Source organism: Stegastes partitus, unplaced genomic scaffold, assembly GCF_000690725.1.
Source record: "Stegastes partitus isolate 25-593 unplaced genomic scaffold, Stegastes_partitus-1.0.2 Scaffold2303, whole genome shotgun sequence".
Lineage (NCBI taxonomy): Eukaryota > Metazoa > Chordata > Actinopteri > Pomacentridae > Stegastes > Stegastes partitus.
The window spans coordinates 31,289-50,279 of NW_007580034.1; the positions used below are offsets into that span (position 1 = coordinate 31,289).

At 39.3% G+C, this 18,991-nt stretch overlaps 1 protein-coding gene across 1 annotated transcript in view; it reads right to left on the bottom strand.

Annotated features, from left to right (window-relative positions):
* Positions 1-2,828: 2,828 nt before the first annotated feature.
* The window catches only part of LOC103374613 (complement C3-like), a 33,210-nt gene continuing 17,047 nt past the window's right edge, over positions 2,829-18,991 (bottom strand). The window contains 26 exon segments of the mRNA XM_008304729.1: positions 2,829-3,095; positions 3,391-3,553; positions 3,933-4,016; positions 4,094-4,186; positions 6,830-6,919; positions 7,389-7,491; positions 7,903-7,992; positions 8,093-8,183; positions 8,505-8,553; positions 8,698-8,779; positions 9,630-9,692; positions 11,135-11,290; positions 12,261-12,338; positions 13,271-13,356; positions 13,533-13,683; positions 14,576-14,671; positions 14,770-14,929; positions 15,064-15,139; positions 15,230-15,436; positions 15,792-15,881; positions 15,979-16,042; positions 16,384-16,596; positions 17,894-18,033; positions 18,299-18,387; positions 18,483-18,600; positions 18,686-18,883. Coding sequence (XP_008302951.1) covers positions 2,951-3,095; positions 3,391-3,553; positions 3,933-4,016; positions 4,094-4,186; positions 6,830-6,919; positions 7,389-7,491; positions 7,903-7,992; positions 8,093-8,183; positions 8,505-8,553; positions 8,698-8,779; positions 9,630-9,692; positions 11,135-11,290; positions 12,261-12,338; positions 13,271-13,356; positions 13,533-13,683; positions 14,576-14,671; positions 14,770-14,929; positions 15,064-15,139; positions 15,230-15,436; positions 15,792-15,881; positions 15,979-16,042; positions 16,384-16,596; positions 17,894-18,033; positions 18,299-18,387; positions 18,483-18,600; positions 18,686-18,883 — 2,975 coding nt within the window. The 3' untranslated portion in view covers positions 2,829-2,950.

The following is an 18,991-nucleotide window of genomic DNA, read 5'->3' on the forward strand; positions in this document are numbered from 1 at the left end:
AACGCTAAAGTTGATTGCAAATGCAAGTAATCCTTTGTCTTATTATGACTCTCATTATATTTTTTTTAAACTGCTGTAGAACTTTTTTTTTTTTTTTAAACTTTCCGCATATGGTTGGTATATCATGCAGGAAGACTTTTTAAAGACATTTTTTTAGCAGTATTTCCAATAACATTTAGCCAATTAAACAGTATCTAGCAATTTTCAAGTTTTAACACAGTTAGTTTTGCTTGTTTGTGTCTTTTTTGTTCTGTTTTTTGCACACATCTTTGCTTCAGTTGTGTAATGATCCACTGATAGTGAGGAGTGCAGACCGTGCAGTAGATACTGGGTAATATTAATAAACACGTCAGAAATAAGGATAAGTGACATTAGTTTAAAATGCAATTGTAAAGACAACAGGGAGTTTTGACCCTTTCATTTTTTATCTATCAACAGGCATTCAGGGAAGAAGGTACTGTAAGGCAAGTCTACTTACAGTGGGGATCCACGAGTGTGAGAAATCACAGAGAAAAACGCCAGAGAGGCCAACAGCCAAAGCTGCGTCTGGTCCATCCTCCTGCCTGATCCCATATCTGCCATTACTGTACTGCTCTGCAGCACTTCTTTCATGCACCTGCCTCCCTCCTCCTGCTTCTCCTCCCTACAGTCTCACAGTCTTATTTATTATCTGATAGGGGTGGCTTACAAACCAGATTCAGTGCCTATAAAAGGTATTTACCCCCTTTGCAAGTTTTTAAAGAATTTTTAAATTTTTCCTTGGAGAGTTACAAAGAAAAAAGTACAGTTAAAAAAATAAATAAAAAAATCCTCATATTAAATCTTAACTACAGTTTGCCAGAAGGCATATGGGAGACTCTGGAATCAACTGGAAGAAGGCTATTTAGTCTGATGAGTTTTCTGGCCATCAGACTAGACCATGGAAAAGAAAACACCAGGAGTCACAAAACCCTTTTGACATCTAAAATGAAGATAACACTGCATTTTTTAAAAACTTTATGCTATGTATAAGAAAAACTATAGTGTGTTGCCTTTATGAAATCAATGCACTGCTACAGAGAAAACCAAAATGTATTTCTGCATGGAACAAAAACATTTTGAACTCCGAAAAAAACCCCAGCTGGGTTCAAGGTTACTTTCAAATAAAGTACTCAATGTCTATTTGAGTCCTCCTTGTATTTATGAAATAAAAAGCTGAACTTAAATTATCCACCTGCAGTGAAGTAAAAATGATGCCTAGTTGTCCTGCTGACTGCAGCTGAGACTGCTGACCAGACTCCTGACTACCTGTGAGCGCTTTGGGATGGGAGGAGCTCACGGCAGTGCTGCTGCTCGCTGAGGACAGCAACTGCAGAACGATACATGTCTTCACGTCAGAGTCTCCAAAACACCAGAAAAGTCTCCAATAACAGCAGAAAGAGTCAATAGATTTGTTGCTAGTTGCTTTTGACAAAAAAAAAAAAAAAAAAGTGGTCAAGAGGATTTGGAAAGTTGCCAGATTTAGGGAGAACACCACCAAGTTGGCAACACTGCGTGTGTCGGCAGGTGTCACACATCGGCAGTTGTGACGCATATTTTGAGCGACAAACAAGTTAAACGTGTTTTATTTTAACGTTATAAGATCACCATCATCTTCTAATTTAGAATTACATTTTAAAAAGTAACAAACTAAAATAAAAGACATTTAAATTAAATGCTCATTATTTATTTTTCCAAAGCCACAAGGAGCTGCAGCAGAGGAACGAAAGAGCCGTTGGTTGCCAACCCCTGGACTAGACGCTATGTTTGGCAACATGAATTGCTGCACATCATCACAAACACACCATGCCCACTGTGAAGCATGGTGATGGCATCATCATGTTGCGGGCTTGATGCTACTCTGCAGTAGGCTCTAGAAGGCTTGTAAAAGTAGAGGGTAAAACGAATGCTTTTTATACGTATTTTATATCATCAAGGGAAGCAAACCCAGAAGATGTGCATGGCTTGAAAATGGCTAATACCAGATAAGCTACACACAAGTAACATAAGTTTGCATATATTGATAAGAGTTTAACAATGCTCGTTTTATTGAATCTGTTGTAATGTTCTCTTCTATCGCTCATTTGGGTGGCTTACACTTTGGATAGAGGGAACTGTTAATAATGTACAGCAAAATTGCAGGAACTGATCAGAACATCCTCTCCCAACTGTATGAAGCCAGAATTACAAAGAAGACCCAATCCAACCTTGCTTACCCCAATCACCCCTTCAGGAGGTCCAAGTTTCTTCCATCTGGTTGCTGCTTTAATCTGCCTGGATGCAAACCCTATAGATTTAAAGATGCTCCCCAGTCACTGATTAAAAAGCTAAAAACTCCCGTCCGTGCACCAAAATTACCCGTGCAGAAGTTTATTGTTCTAGAATGTGAAGATCTATGAAGTTGCCACCTCTCTCTCCACTCACCCCTCCACCACTCGCTGCAGCTCAAGCACAGCAGCTCACCTGCTACACTACATGACACAATGGCTACTTGACAACTGATTCTAAAGAATAATGATACAGAAAGCACCACCCCACTAGATGACAGGATTGGTTCCTTAAGTCCGTGACGCATTAAACTCCAGAAGTCTGAACCTGTGTTTTTGTCATTGGTGCACAGAAGTTTCAAGGTGGAACTGGTCAACCATGATGCTGACGGCTTATTTTAATCATGATGTTTCTACTAGCATATTAAAAATTAAAAAAACACCATATGGACATGTTAACAAGATAAAAAACAACAATAATAATAATTCCCCCATTTGGCAACTTTGTGTAAGGCAAAGAGAGCGCAATAAAGACAAAGACAGTTAAATTCAGCAGAATGTATTATAATATTAGGACTTCTGCATCCCATCTCAGTATGCAATCAGTGATTTACATAATAGGAAAAATGTAAAATAAAAAAACAGTCAAGGCATTTTATTTTGTTTCACTTCTGCGGACATCCAAACACTGTGTACACCTCGACCATTTCCTCTATGCCTAAACAGGTGGGTCGGTATTCTTGGGTCTGGCACTCCGCAACAGTGGGCCAGTACTCGATCCAGGTTCTCTCACCAAGCACATACTGGAATCTGAGCAAACAAAGTGGAAAATGCATTAGGTCTTCATAGAGGTATTCTACGGTCTATAACATGTTGCATGCATTTTTAAATTCTGAAGTATTATAGGTAATGCTGTAATGTTCTCCATCACTCACCTGTCTTTCTGCCGCACCTACAGCACATGACCAAAAAAGAAGTGTGTGCATGCAAGACCGTCCACTTTGCACTGGTCGTGTAACTCGGAAGCACCAGCACATCAGACAGTGTGGGAAAGGTACAGTATGTGCAGTAACAGAAAGCAGGGAAACTGTAAAAACAGACTCACGAGTTTTGCTGGCCGCCTGATGCTGTGACGCTGGTTGCGTGAATATCTTTGGAGGTGCCCATTATAAGGTAGGTGTTATTTGTTTTCAGATCCAGAGCCTCTCTGCAGTGCTGATAACTGAGAAATGTGCGCAGTTGATTTTGTGCACCCACATCAGTACTCCCTGTGATTGAAATGTAAGGTAGGATGAGAGAATACCTGAGAAATTAGTGACTTTATGAAGGTATTGCTGCTGCACTCAACAACATATTGAAATCGTGTATAAACAGTTACGACTTTTTACTGTTTGGTTAAAAAGATAATCTGGGAAATAGATGTTATACACATACAGCCTTTTTTAAAATTAAACTTTGGGCTACTCAAATGAGATAAAGACCCAACACCCTCCTGGTGAGGAGCAACACTATGTACTGTAACTTCTTCATAATAGCACAACATTCCTAGAGATGAATTGTTTCTTACTGGTATTGAAAATGCTAAGATTTCTACATAGAAACACTAGAGGGAGGAAAAATGACCATAAAGAAAAGATTTGCACCCACCTTCCTTAATGACTTCCAGCACACGCACTCCGTAGATGTCAGTGGTCAAACCGTCTTTAAAGTTTTCCACTCCTACTTTGTAAACTGAGGGGAGACAAGTCGCAGGGTGTCAGTTCAGTTGCTTACTCAGTCATTCGTTCATTCTAGTCACTCACTCTTACCAAAATCTATTTTCCCGGCGTCTGTGATTTCACAAGCCTTTGCAGAACGGTCGTCGTTGCTGATTTGTTCCTTTCGCTGCATACTGCAGTTTTCTGGAAGTCAAAATGGGAATGCGCATTTGATAAATCAATAAGTAGCTTTGTTTGCTACAAGCATACATGTATGAATGCATGTCGTTCTAACCTTCGTTTATACTGTTTATTCCGTATTCTGTGTTAAGGATTCACTCTGGCAAAACTCACAGATTTGGACACTGTGTTATCAAACATCATCATTTTGCATTATCGGTGCAACTATTTGGTGACAGGTGAAGTGCTTCTCATCTGTAATTCATGCGGCTTTGGTAACAGAAACAACTATTTTGTTAAATTGCTCCACATACCCCAAGAACTGGATCTTCACTGTCCCTAAAATCACACATGATAAAATAATAACAATAAAATCTCTCTTTTGCTGTAATCTCATACAGTTTGATATGACTTTTTCATTTGATTTTTTTTTGTTTGTTTTTACTGTGCAATGAATGCAACCTGAAATTTGGCAAAGTAAAATACTTAAAATTATTTATGTTAATGGTTAGAGACTTTTAAAACTACCCTGACTGTTACAATAAAGAGTGGAAATGCAATTATTTTCTTCCAACACCCAAATTAAGATATGTTCTGCATCCTGGAAGCTAAATATTGGTGTGTCTGGTTATCAGATCTGCTTTAAACTTGACAGTCTGCTTCCAGAGGTGACCAGCGATGCACCTGCTATGTTTGAAGCAGATCAGGTTGTCGACATACGCCAATAAATATGTGTACAAAATCAGACTTGTGGTTCAGTAGAAAATATGAACGGCAGAGTTCTAGAACTTGGCATACAGATATGACTGTTACACACCCGGAGAAACTGGCATAATAATAATAATAATCTAATCAGCGTTAGAAGTCTATCCAACACAACCGATAACCAGAAGGAAAGGAAGGAAGTCATCATCTTTACAAACAGCCTGCAGTAGGTGGTAAGAATTTTCTTCAGGATTAATGAGGTTTTATCTTATCTTATCTTATTGTATCTTATCTTTGCTTGTCTTAATGTATCTTATTTTACTGTATCTTAGCTTAGCTTATGGTATCTTATTTTATTGTATCTCATCTCATTTTATTGTATCATGTTTTATCTTGTCTTATTTTATCTTATGTTGTCTTATCTTATTGTACTGAATCTTATCTCATCGTATCTTACTTTATTGTATCTTGTTGTTTCTCGTCTTATTTTGTTGTATCTTTATTGTATCTTGTGATATCTTATTTCATCTTATCTTAGCTCATCTTATTTTTTTATCATATTTTATTGTTTCTTGTCCTATTTTATTGTATCTTATCTAACTCTTATCATATCTTATCATTTCTCATCTAATTTTATTGTATCTTATTTCAATATATCGTATTTTATCTCATCTCATCTTATCTTAACAACCATCAACTGCTCTGTTTCTGCAGATCTTCTGTTTCAAACATCATGGCCCAGAACAACTACCAGAGCAGACGCAGAGGAGGATTTGTGAACACTCCTCACCGCGCTGCTACTGAAACTGTACTGGCCAACCTGGCAGGAATTCAGCAGTCCCTTGTCAAAAAATAAAGAAATTTTAGAGACGTTCAACTTGAACAGTTAAAAATAATATTTTACAGGATTTGCGGCAAATTACATTTTTCTACTTTTTGAACATTCAAGTATTCTATCGTTTTTGGAACCCTTGCTGCCATATTTTGTTTATCCGTTTTTTGTTTTTTTTGTTTTTTTTTTAATTGTTCTTTTCAACCACAACAAAAAAGCATTTTATAATTTAGCAATTTTTATTTATTATTACTTTTTTAAATGTCTAGTTATTTGAGTGCCTATTGTCAATTTTGGCTTTTCTTTACTGGAAAAGAGACACCATGGCAACGGGGAAGCGGAGGGCTGCGTTGTTCAAACTCGCCGTATGAGCGCATTAAGAGTTCCAATTCTAGTGGGGTGAAAAACGCAGCCCTTCGCTTCCCCATTGACTCGTCGAATCGGGGCCCAATCGATGCTGGCTTTTTATAGTTGTGGTGCACGCGCTTAACTCCAGGTGAAACTACTCTGAGTTGATTAACTAAATCAAATCCGCTGTTCTGGAACCGGAAACTCCTTCCAGGCTACTGGATACCTTGAGTTTCCTATCTCAGAGGTGATGAACTCAGAGTTCAGGATTAGACTCAGAGTTTGTTGAACCAGCTTTGTGAAACGGACCCCAGGTCATATACAGGGCTACTCTTGAAAACAGTCTTCTTCTATCAGTTGGAAAACTTTTTCCTGCCTCCAATGACTGGATTTTCCAACAAGAGAATGCCCCTTGCCACAGGGCAAGGTCAGTTAAAGCCTGGATGGAGAAACAGAATATTCACACCATGCCTTGGCCTGCTCAACCACCAGATCTAAATCCAATTGAAAACCTGTGGAAAATTGTCAAACGCAAAACGGCGAACCACAAGCCCAAAAATAAAACAAATTTGTTTGAATTTGTGCAACTGGAATAGGCTGCTGTGACAGTAGAACAATGTCAGAAGCTGGCGGACAGCATGCCAAGATGCATCGCTGCAGTCATCAAAAACAGTGGCTATGCAATGTGTGTGTGTGTTTTTTTTTTTTTTTGAGTGTTTCTTCATGAGTTCCAAATTTAACACATTTACGCTTGGACAAGTAGTTCATGTCATTTTGTTTACCTTCGGCACATGTGCATTCTGTACCCTTACAGAGCTTCAGTAACTCTCCATGTCTCCTCTCAGGGTGGTAGAACTTCACACAATGTTTCTCTGTAACAACAAAACCAAAGGTTGAAAAATATTTTGTATTGATTGATGACAGGATCACAGCTCATCAGCAAATATGCATTGAATATCTTAATTGTACAGTATGGAGTAGAATAGATACAGAATACATTTCAGTGCAGGTACCTCGGAATTCTTTTTGCATTTCTCAACACCCACAAAAAGGAAAAGGTAAAGAATATAAGTATGACAAGCTATATGACAAACATACATTACAGGAGTAAGATAAATACACATTATAAAAAGCACACAAAATAATAAATACTCGGAGTAGGTATTGCATGTATTATGTAGTGTACACGTATAATATTACACATGTTGGGAAGACCATAGTTATATTGCACATGGATTGATGCGCCACATGAGTTGGAAGATCAGACAATATTCATGCAACAAGCACAAGTATGTTAGTTTGAGTTTATATGTCTTTACATTGGGCACCTCTGAGACTCACTGTCATTGTATTCATAGACCGACACGGCAGCTGGTTGCAAGACGCCCACTTTCATCTCCTGATGGATCCTGAAAGAGATCTCCTCTGACCGTATGTTAGAAATCTGCAGTACAAAGGAAAAGTAATGACTGAAATGCACCATACACAGAGCTGTCTTCGCTTCTGACACGTTTTTGTACAGATGTTGTCTAAAAGAATACACTGTAGTTCCAATAAAAGCAGTCTATGGTGAACTTGGACTAAGGAAAACCAGACTGCTGCTGAATGTATCATTTTTGAAAGCACAACTATCTATGATCATTTTTGTAATTAGGGTGGACTGAGCTTTACTCAGACATAGAGAAAGTATTTTGGGGAAAGATTCCCATTAGGGCGCTCTTAAAGTACCTACAGTTCTTCAATAAATCAAAGCACCGCTGGGCCAGTATGAAGCACGAAGAAATCTTCAATGTTCTTGCCAACGTAACTTAAAGTTATTTCAGTTTGAGGAAGGGAGCCACAAAGATCCTTTCACCTTGTTCAGGAAGATGATGAGCGAGCCTCTTTCGGACAGAACTTTGTCCATCTCATATTTTGCAATGGTGCGGGCTCGTCCTTCAGCCAACTACACAAACACACAGTATTGAAAAATAACTAGTTAGTACAAATCTGATGTGTTTTGAAATGGTCTGTAACTGCGTATTTGTCTGCATATAAGCTCTTACGCTCTTCCGGTCGTCTTTGTTGAAAGTAAAGCCGGTTGGCAAACCGATGTCCAGGATCGACATGGTTGTATTGCGCTGCTTGTTCTTAAACCTGCACACGACGGATGAGAAAAAGGTAAAGTCCTAATAATGTCTGATCCAACAGCCTTCATGAAGCTGTGAAATATCTCATCATTTTTAACAATGAGGAAACACAAGTGAGGTAGAACTAGAAAAGCAGCAACAATTCTCAGCCTGTTGAACTGGAAATCAGGCACAAGAGAGACAGAAACTAAAAGTGAAAAATAAACATTAGAAATACAACAGTAAATCAAAAATAGAGTGTGCATGAACTTAACAACAAGAAGTGGTTATGCCTGTATAACCCATGTTATTGTAACACTTTGTGGTAAGAGTTCTGGATGGTACTTACATAACTTCTATTGTTAGCTTGTATATCCTCTCATCCTCACTCATTTTCACTGCAGGATAAAGTGTTAGTTTATTGTATCTATTTTTTTCTTCTCAGAACGGCAAAATACAGAAAATACAAGCGAGCTAAAGACCAGTTTAGCAAAGGCCGACAGCAAAAGAAAGAAAGAGATGGAAGGAAGTGGGAAAACAACCTGGAACGAGCTGCACATTCAAGTCGAACATCTCACAGTCGCTCTCCTTTTCCTTTGGCAGGGCATAATACAGCGACACCATCTGTCACAGAGACAAAAGTGCTGCTTGAAATGTGAAAGAGAATAGTTGGAGACTCAGCGATATATCCATCCATCCACCCATTATCTATACACCACTTAATCCTCCAGCTGACTCAGGGTGAAGGCAGGGGACATCCTGGACAGGTCACCAGTCTATCACAGGGCTACACAGAGAGACAGACAACCAAGCACACTCACATTCACACCTACAGAAAATTTAGAATCACCAATTAACCTCAACATGTTTTTTGGACTGTGGGAGGAAGCTGGAAAACTCGGAGAGAACCCACGCTGCATGGGGAGAACATGCAAACTCTCACACAGAAAGATCCCGGGTGTTTTCACCGGGATGTGAACCAGGAATCTACTAGCTGCGAGGTGACGATACTAACCACCGATCCACCTTGTAGCCCCAGCCTAAGATAAATTCAAAATCTAAATTTACAAAAGTAACTCTTCTCCTCTTCTCCTAAATATTGTTTCAGAAAATCTAAATAAGACTAAATGTACTTTCCGAACACCACTGCTGTTAGCAAAATGTGGGAAAAAAAATCAGGTGACACATGACACCGTTCTGTAATGTAGGTGGCTTTGCACTAGAAATATGTGGTGTGTGTATATCATTTCTTGTCAAAAAAAAATCCCAGTGAGAATTGGCACAGACACTGTGCTGCTTTTAGACTCAGTGGAAGGTCAGCACTGCATCTTGGTCTGCTGCTGGATCATTCTTGGTGGTTCTCTACATGTTCCTGGGTCTGCTGTAACATTTCCATTGCATAATGAAAACTGCATTTTGTCTTATCTAAGATTTAAAAAGCATGCAACAATACAAAACAGAGCGTTGTATTTACCCTAAACATTGCTTCTCCTGTTCCCGTAGCGGTCACTTTTATATCCTTGTTTATACCGTTGAACTGTTGAGAGGTAAAATAGGTATATGGGAAAACAAACATTTACAGGCACATACAAAGATATCACTTGAAATATGAGAATGTTGGGAACTCAAAAGCACAAAAGTGAGAGAAATCTATATTTTAAACACTTAAAGTAAGGTATAATAGGTATAATGTAGCAAAAAAGTCACTTAGGGCAACAAATCCTTGAGAACTCAGCTCTGTTCAGGACTGGTTTGTCACTGTTGGATGTTAATCTTAAAACCAGAATCGCAGCAGTCTGTAGGTTACCAAGTGGGACGTGTTGCAGAAAACCGCTTATAAAAATTGTGAATATCCCACAAAGCGCTGAAGTTGTTGGTTAAGTTCTCTCATTGGTTGTTGTTTTAACTCTTAAAAGCAGACTTCCACCCACATAGTTCCTACTTTCTTTCTCCACCCACCCCTTCCCACTCGTGGCTGCTCCGGTTCACCTACGACTCTGCTCAAACTGTTCTACGTTACACTATGGCAAGTTGTAATGTTGTAATGAAAAAGGACGATACAGAGAGCCCTATTCCATAAACTGACAGGATTGGTTCTTTGGCTTTGTTACATATGAAACACAAGAAGTCTGGAAGGAGAAGGGTGAAAATGTCCTGTAGCATATTTAGAAAAAAACAAAAAAACACCATAGATAGGGACATGTAAACAAGGTAAAACACTTTATTTTTACCAGAAAGCCCCTTTAAATATAATGCAAAGTACGGCGACAGCAAGCATTTCTTTGATATGTTTCCAAATAAAGAACAAGAACACAACTTATATTGGCCAACATTTAAAATGACACTAAAGACACTCGCAAGTCAGATGTAGCCATCTCAGAATTTTACAGCTTTCGTTGTGAAACAAATACATTTTTGTGCATTGGATCAAGTTAGCTGTTACACATTTTGGCGCATGAGACAATGAGAAATGCCTTATAGGATTCTGAAGCCTCTTCATTCGGTACCTTGAATGAGGCTCATCATGTTCAGCCACACACTTCGGCAAACAAGATAGTCACTCTACTAGAAACAATACTTTGCCTACACCAAAGCATTTAATCACTAAAAAAGATGACTGAATATATCAGTCAATTATCATAGCTAAATGATAAACCTCAAGTTCAGAGCTGATGTAAAGATGCTGCTCTGCAAATGCATCCATCAGGTACCGCTGCTTGCTGTAGCATCGGCTAAAATCATTCAAGTTATCACAAGACTTGTACAGCACCTAACAAAATCAGTTCATCAGTGCTGTTTGTCATGCTGCATACAAAATGCTATGACTGTGTTTTAATAGTTCTAATTCATAGTTTGAAGTGTAGAGGAACAAGGGTGCTGAAACATGAAAAAGACTGATAGCTTATACTAATACTTTTCTGCTCAGTATGGCCAGAAAGCTGATTAATGTAGCTTTAATGAGGCACCGTGGGTTCTTACCTTAGCTGTTCTAGTGGAATAGTGGTTTTCTGTGTTGATGTTGTACTTGTCAATCAGTGACTTGCCTGGGAGCAAAATGTCCACATCCAGATCGTACTCTGGCTCTTAAGCAGTGGCCCAGTACTCTGATACAGCCTGGTACACCATTATAGTAGCCTGGGAAGAGACATAACCAAGAGGCCACTCATCAGTTGATTATCGAACCTGATATCCTGCATATTTATTATTATTTGTATTTTGAACACTGATTCCTGATAAAAATGGACAGATGAAATACGTATCTATTATGACTGTAAATACCTGTGATTTTTGCACCTTCATTAACATTTGCACCTTTACTGTAAATATCAATAATGTCAGCCCCGTATTTCTTCAACCAGCATGATTTGCAAGTTCTTTCGTACATTGGTTTTCTTATGGTTCTTGAATACAACACGAACGAGCTACTGCAGGGGTGTCGAATCCTGGTCCTCGAGGGCCGCAATCCTGCAAGTTTTAGATGTTTCCCTCTTCTAACACACCTGATTCAAATGATCAGGATCATTATCAGGCTTCTGCAGAGCTTGATGATGATCCTGATTCAAATGATCAGGATCATTATCAGGCTTCTGCAGAGCTTGATGATGAGCTGATCATTTGAATCAGGTGTGTTGGAAGAGGGAAACATCTAAAACATGCAGGATTGCGGCCCTCGAGGACCAGAGTTCGACACCCCTGAGCTACTGGATACCTTGAATTTCCTCAAAGTGTCAAGAAAAGTCCAACCCACAGCACTGTTTGATTTGTTGTTAATTATATACAGTCAATCAACTCTGAAGGATAAATGTTGAAAAGCTATCTTTTAATCAATTAAACATACGTGAACCATAAATAAACTAATTCATTTCTGACGAAGTTTTGGTTTGGAATTTTTGTCATTCTACATTTTGACACCAAAATTTTACCTTTAAATGCAATTATCAGTTCCAGATATCAGTTATCAGTGTCATTGATCATTAATAATTGATATCAGCCCTGAAAAAAACACCACATCAATCGTCCTTGATTTCAGCCCAGAGTTGCTGAGAAAAACAATTAAAGTTTTGACACACATGAACGTATCCAGGATGAGGGAGTTGTGTGTTACCTGAGTTGATCCATATCCTCCGCCCACCTTCTGCTGTTGGCTGAGCCATCGCACAATCGGTTTGGCTTCTTGAAAGGCCTTCAATAGCAGAAGGCAAGAAAAGCTCGTTCAAATCATTTTAATGAACGCAGATGTCTGAATATACTTTGTCCTGTAACAAGTGAGCTACTTTCATTTAATAGGCGGCTTAAAAGTTTATGTGTACCCATAAGAGAACGCACACAAGTGAATGTGTTTTAGACTGAATGAGCCATTATTTATACATACACCTGCAAAAAGTCTTATCTTTAAAATGAAATTAATGTTTTTTTCTTTTTTTTTTTTTAACTATCATTCCAAAGATCTGGTAATACTTCTCCATATATGTGTGTTGAGGATGCCAGTAAAACCTGTAGTATTTTTTAGCAATTACTTAAATATTTCAAGATATAATAGATGAATCTCTTAATGGAATTTTGTGCAGATATTCATGAAGATGAAGCCCCCTGACTGTGTTGATCCTTGAGCTCCAAAATCAAGCTGACATTTGTAATTCCAGGTGAAAGATTTTTTTTTTTTGCAAATAATGGATGGGTTGTTGTTAAATGTGCAACAGACTTTCAAAGTCTCTGCTGGACAAATATTACAGTCTAAATCTAATACTCAGATTTATTCTATTGCCATCATCGGGTCAAAGTTTACCATAGAACTTTCAGAAACTTGAAAAAAACTAGCGAGATTTCCATTTTATGATAAATAAATGTGAACATAGCATGTTAAAGTATGATGGTGAACATCTAAACCTGTTTTCCATTCATTAATCATAGTATCAAATAGTACTTATTATACTGAATCTGCTATTGGTAGAAAATGACACAAGTGTAAAAGTAATAGAAAAAGTAATTGTGAAAAACATACATTGACCTTCATTTTGCACTGATCTGTTTTTAGAAAACCTAATAGACAAGAGAAATGCTCGTCTTCGCTCTTTTACAGTCTTAACAGGAATTAGAGCTCTTGTATGTGCTCACCTCAACCTTTACGAGAGCCAGAAGAGCATAAGCTGTGGCTTCCAATGTGAAAATATGATCCTTAGGTACAGGCCAGTGGGATTGGTCTGTTGAAGACACACAAGCAAACACAAATCTTTATTACTATTTTGTACTTGTGACAAGCTTCACTGACTACCAAGTTCCTCGATCCTCTTGTTTATCTTTGCATCTGTCTGTCTTGTCATCATTGATTTGTTTTGAAAAAAAAAAAGCACTTTTAGGAATGTTGTGTAAAGAAAACCTGAGGAGGCAAACTGGTAGAGGACTGCCTTGTTCAGTTTTTTTTCAGTGGCCAGCGCATATGACGTCATGGCAACGGCATAAGGGTTGGTGATGCTGGGCAGTCGCTTCTCCAGGTAGGAGACTGCTTCGTCAATACTCCTCGGCAAACTCTGTACAGAAGACAGTCAATCCGAAGCTGTAACGCTAAATCCCAAGATCGAGCTCATATGTTTGTGATCTTTGAGGTGTCCTGATACCATGAAAAGTTACAAATTAAATGCATATGGATTCTCTTTAGCTCCCTAATGCCTAAACTGTGTACCAAAATATGGCCAGAGCTGTACCTAAAAATCACTATAACCAAAAAGAAATGGTCAGCATACAAAAAAACCCAACAAAACAGTAGGTGTGAGTGACCAAAGACATGAAGAAAAACAACTGTAACTTGTGACTGCAACACACCTGAATTTAAAAACATATACCAAAATGAAATAAGATAATAAGGTTGCAGATTCATGGCCAAACAATGAACTATAAAGGGTTAAGGCAAATAAATAGAGACAAAACTGTTTCGGAGGCTAGATATGCTAAGTATGCAAATGTATGTTGGTTTTTTTGGTTTGCGCAAACTGATCAGTAACTATAGAAAAGAAGATTCTGGTAATGCAAAGGAGTCCAGTATTAAGGAGTAGTTAGAGACAGGGAGGCAAACAATGGAAGTTTGTTTTGGTATCTCCATGATTAAGTACTGGACCATCGCAAATGTTAGACTTTAAAGTTATGATGTTGTCCATAGGGTACAATAGCAAGTTTGCCATTAAAAAAAACAACAACAACTAGGCAATAAGAAGAAGCGCAAGAGGTAAAAGAAAAAGATTCTGTTACATTTAAACATATGTAGGTCTTGCAGCGATTGGGTAAATATGTATAAATCCTTGTGAGCTAAAGATTACAAGTCACTTTCCAGGTCCTTGACTTCTTACTTACACTGTACTTCCCATCTGTCCTGAAATAAAGAAAAGAGGTAGAAGAGAAAACCTTGTTTCAGGCTGAGGTACTCACGCCAACAGTGGAAGAACATATTGTGCGTGACTCCTGCATGGCGATGAGGCAGAAGGCTGTCATGGAGGCGTCTGAGTCTGAACCCTGCACATCACCCTAACAAAGCACACACACATATATACAAATGTGTCATTTTGTTGTTTTTGTTAGGAGCCAGGTTTATTAACTGATGTTACTGAAATCAGTGCACTCACAATCATTCCTCGACTGTACACGTATCCGAGTTCTACAAACATGCCATCGGGTTGCTTTGCTTTGAGAATGAGATACTTGATGGCGTCACATATCACGCTGCTTTGCGTTGCCTCCAGATTATAGGCCATGGAGAACACCTTGGTAACATAGGCTGTCAGCCTAACAGAGGAGAGGAGAGATGGTGGAGTAGCTTTGCATTTGCCTCAGGTTGTTTATATATTCGTACATAAACTGAGTTAAAGGAGAACGTGGAAACAATAATGCATGAGTTCACAAGTTTCTGGATGTCTCACCAGGTGCTGCTTTGGTAAGCATGATGCACAGTGAAAGACCCATCGTTTTTACGGAATGTAAGCTGAGTCGTGTAGCCTGGACACACACAAACATTTTACTAACTCCCCATTGAACTGTCTACTGAATCTTTGATACCAGTTTTAGGAGGATTTTGTGTGAGCCTACCTGTTTTTATGTGTTGGAGGGCATCATTCCGTCTCCTAAAGCCGACAGTTTCCCACTGGTTGGTTTTGTCCAAAAACACGGTTGCGATGACGGGGAGGGTCATACGGATCATGTTCTGCTCTCCACAGCCGTAAGGCTGTCTGATCAGAGTACCCATAGAGTTCCCACTGATGGCGTTATCAAACAGATCATTCATATGTTCTCTTCCTGTGTAGACGAAGAAAACCACTGAGTTGGCCAGTTATGATTATGAAATATGAATGAAAGACTTCAATTGGTACCAGCTAAGAATACAAAACAAGATTTTACTGGCACTCTGTGACAATATACCCCCCCAAAATCACCCTTTAATAACAAGCCAGCACAAAGTAAATATAGCATACATGCAGATGCAATGCAATGGGTGAATCAGTTTCTTTGCATTTGTATCAACGTGTGCGTAGATTGATGGATGATGCTGTTAAATCAATCATCAGTTACATTGACCAATCTTATGTAAACAAACTGTGCTCTTATATAAGATAGTCTTCCACTTTGAGTAAAATAAGTATCTTGACTTCACCTGTTAGAGAAATTAATGTGCTCATGGGTGTGCCTGGAACCAAATCCATTGTAGGAATTTCACTGTTGATAGTTTCTTCCTGTTTACCGCCTAAGAAAAGACACAAGTTAGAGGATTCACAGATAGAAAAACAGAGGCAGATATTACGCTTTTTAGCTACCTGCTGCTGCTTCATTGGCAAACTTACCTACACCTTTATTTGCAGGGTCAAGGGGTACATTTCTGGAGGATCTTATCAGTACGCCCTCAGACTGGAAAAATAACAGTTCAACGGCACATAAGGAGTAAAAACCATCTTTGAATGGATGACACTGCTGTGTGACAATATGCAAGGTTTTGCATGTTGGAATTTTCAATATTTAATAATATATTTCTTAATCTTTATTTTAGTTTAATTAGAAAATTGCACAAAAACAGAGCCAAGTGAATCAGATATGGCATCAAGTAGTCACAGAACATGCATGCCAGACAGCTACTGGTCTGAAATGTAAATGCAGTTTAAACATGCATTATTTTATTGCCGGTCAAACATTTCTATTACCTCTAATATGGCATACCAAGCTCTGACACTAATAAAGAGTCTGTCTCTTACCACCACCAGAAGCATCTTTCTGATTCCATCATTGAGGTATGACTCTTTAACTGCTGCTTTGACCTCAATAGGGAATTTTCCATTCCTCATGGGGATTATGATGAATGGTACAGCTCGTGTGGTTTGGGGTCCAACTTGGACCTCCTGACGAAACTTCCCACGCTTATAAGCCGCACTGCACAAATTGGTCTCTTCCTTCAGATCCACGCGCACCTTGATGGGGATTTAGATGGAGAGGTGGACGAAAAAAAAAAGAGACAGACATTTAGACTTTGACAAATTAAAGTAAGACTGTAAAAAAAAGGACGGTATGTTTCCCAGGGACATCCAGCCAATGAATGGTGCACTAATTCTGAAAATGACCCATCTTTACCACATCATCATCAGTATGTGGGATTCTGATGGAAACTTTTGGATACGCTCGTCCCCAATAAAATAGATATGAGAAGAGTCCCCTTGATGTTTAAGCTATAAAACAGCCGTCTCAAATCCATCCACCTGTATTCATTCATCCTACAAATGGTGCTGCCACAGAAACAGTGTGTAGTGGAACCCAAGAGGATTGCCAAAGCAGCAAGAATCTGACAAATCCTGCTCTTTTTTTTTTTTTTTTTTACACTTCTTCATAAAGTTTTATTGTAAATACCAGCAAATTTTTCTAAAACCATACTACGAGGTGTGTCAGAAAAGTTTTAGCACTGGTGTCACAAAAGATGTATTTCAAATCCAAACTACAAACTACAACTTTTCCCCTTTGAAGTAATCCCCCTGGAGTTTAACACACTTCTCCAGCCTTCTCTGTCACGCCGCCATGCACTCCTGGAAGGATTCTTCCAGGATCCTCTGCAGCTCCGTTGTCACAGCCATCTTGATGTCGTCCACGTCTTCAAAACGGGTCCCCTTGATGACCCCCTTGAGCTTGGGGAAGAGGAAAAAATCCCACGGAGCCAGGTGGGATGAATAGGGAGGTTGCTCCAGCATAGCGATGTTCTTCTCAGCCAGGAACTGTCGGATGCTCAGGACATTGTGAGCAGGCGCGTTGTCACGGTGAAGCAGTCACAACTTGTCCTGCCACAACTCTCACCTCTTCTTGCGCACTGAATGAAGCAAACGCTGCGGGATCTCTGTAGACATGCTGGTTGATCGTCTGAAGGGGTGCTTTACTGGTACTTTTCTGACACACCTTGTATGTCATAGATGAGTGGTTCCTTTCACTTTAACACCTTGATAGTTTATTGTTGACACTTTGGAGAACCCTCATTGTGTCATGGACAGAAACTATTTATTCTGTGAAGTTATTTCTGTAGATGATATATGTTTGTTTTATCCATCTCCATCCATGCTAGCACCTTTGCACAATATTTCAAGCCTGATACTAAAGCATTTGGGCAAAATACTCAGACTTACAGTGATGGTATTGGGGATATAAACCATGTAAACTGTCAGTTTTGTTATCGTTTTGGCCTCACACTGTGTTTCCATCCTATATTTACTGCTGTTTTTGACTCACGGTGATTTGCTCAGGGCTGTAATTGTGGAGGACTGCCTTAATTTCCAGTTGCTCTCCACGGACAGCAGAGTACGGCAGTCTGAGATCAATGAAGAATTTCTTCCGGACAGTGATTTCTAATGGCTCAGCCACGCAGATACCTTAAACATAAAGGATAAAGCAAACACAAAGCAGAGGGAAAAGAAAGAGGACAAGACGGTGGTGTATACGTTCATGGAGTTGTGACTTTTCTGTAGGACTTGCAGGCTCAAACCATCTAAGGATTGTTGGGACAAACATTGATGTATAAAACAAAAAACTGGGACAGAATAAAGCTGTAAATGCTGCTGTTGTTACTGTATCTTCCCAAAACAAAGTCCATCTACAGAAAGAGAAAAGTAAGTTGTGCAGAGAAACAATCCTTACCGTGGGTTCTTGACATACTGATGCCGGTGAACTGCCAGGTTGTGATTGAGTCTGGCAAAGAAGCATTTCGCTCTATAGATACGGGGTCACTGAAATGAAGAAAGGGCAGTTGTCAGTTTAAAACACAAAAAAACCTAAAACTTGAAGAGAAATTTTGGTGTTTTTAGAGCCTCGCCATGCTTACCAGTGAGGTGTGCCTTTCTGGCACTCAGCCAGTTTGTATTCATACCAAAACCAACTTTCAGGGAAAGTGGTACGAGTGGTAATTTCGCTGCTGTCCGTGTAATCGTCATCCACCTCAGCTAAAGAAGCCATTAGAAAGGGTTACTATTTTATCTCAGAGAGGCAGCAATCTGAATAGTTATAGGAATCTTCTGCGTCTCTTACTTCGAGCCAGGTGCAGGGCGTCCTCTCTCCTCTCATTCTGCTGTCTTTCCATCTCCCTGCAGCAGTTCAGGAAGGCCTTGATGCAGCCTAGACCATCCAGGATGTACTCGCTGCGCCTCTCGCAGCTGTATGAAACAGGAACATCTTTCATGCCGTCCAAACAGCACTCACGTTCTTCTTTGTCCTCATATTGACTTGCTGGAAAGAAAGAGGTTTAAGGAGGAAAGAATGAGCTGAGAAATTATGATTTGAGAAAGTACAAATCCATCCATCTTCTCCCGCTTATCCGGGGTCGGGTCGCGGAGG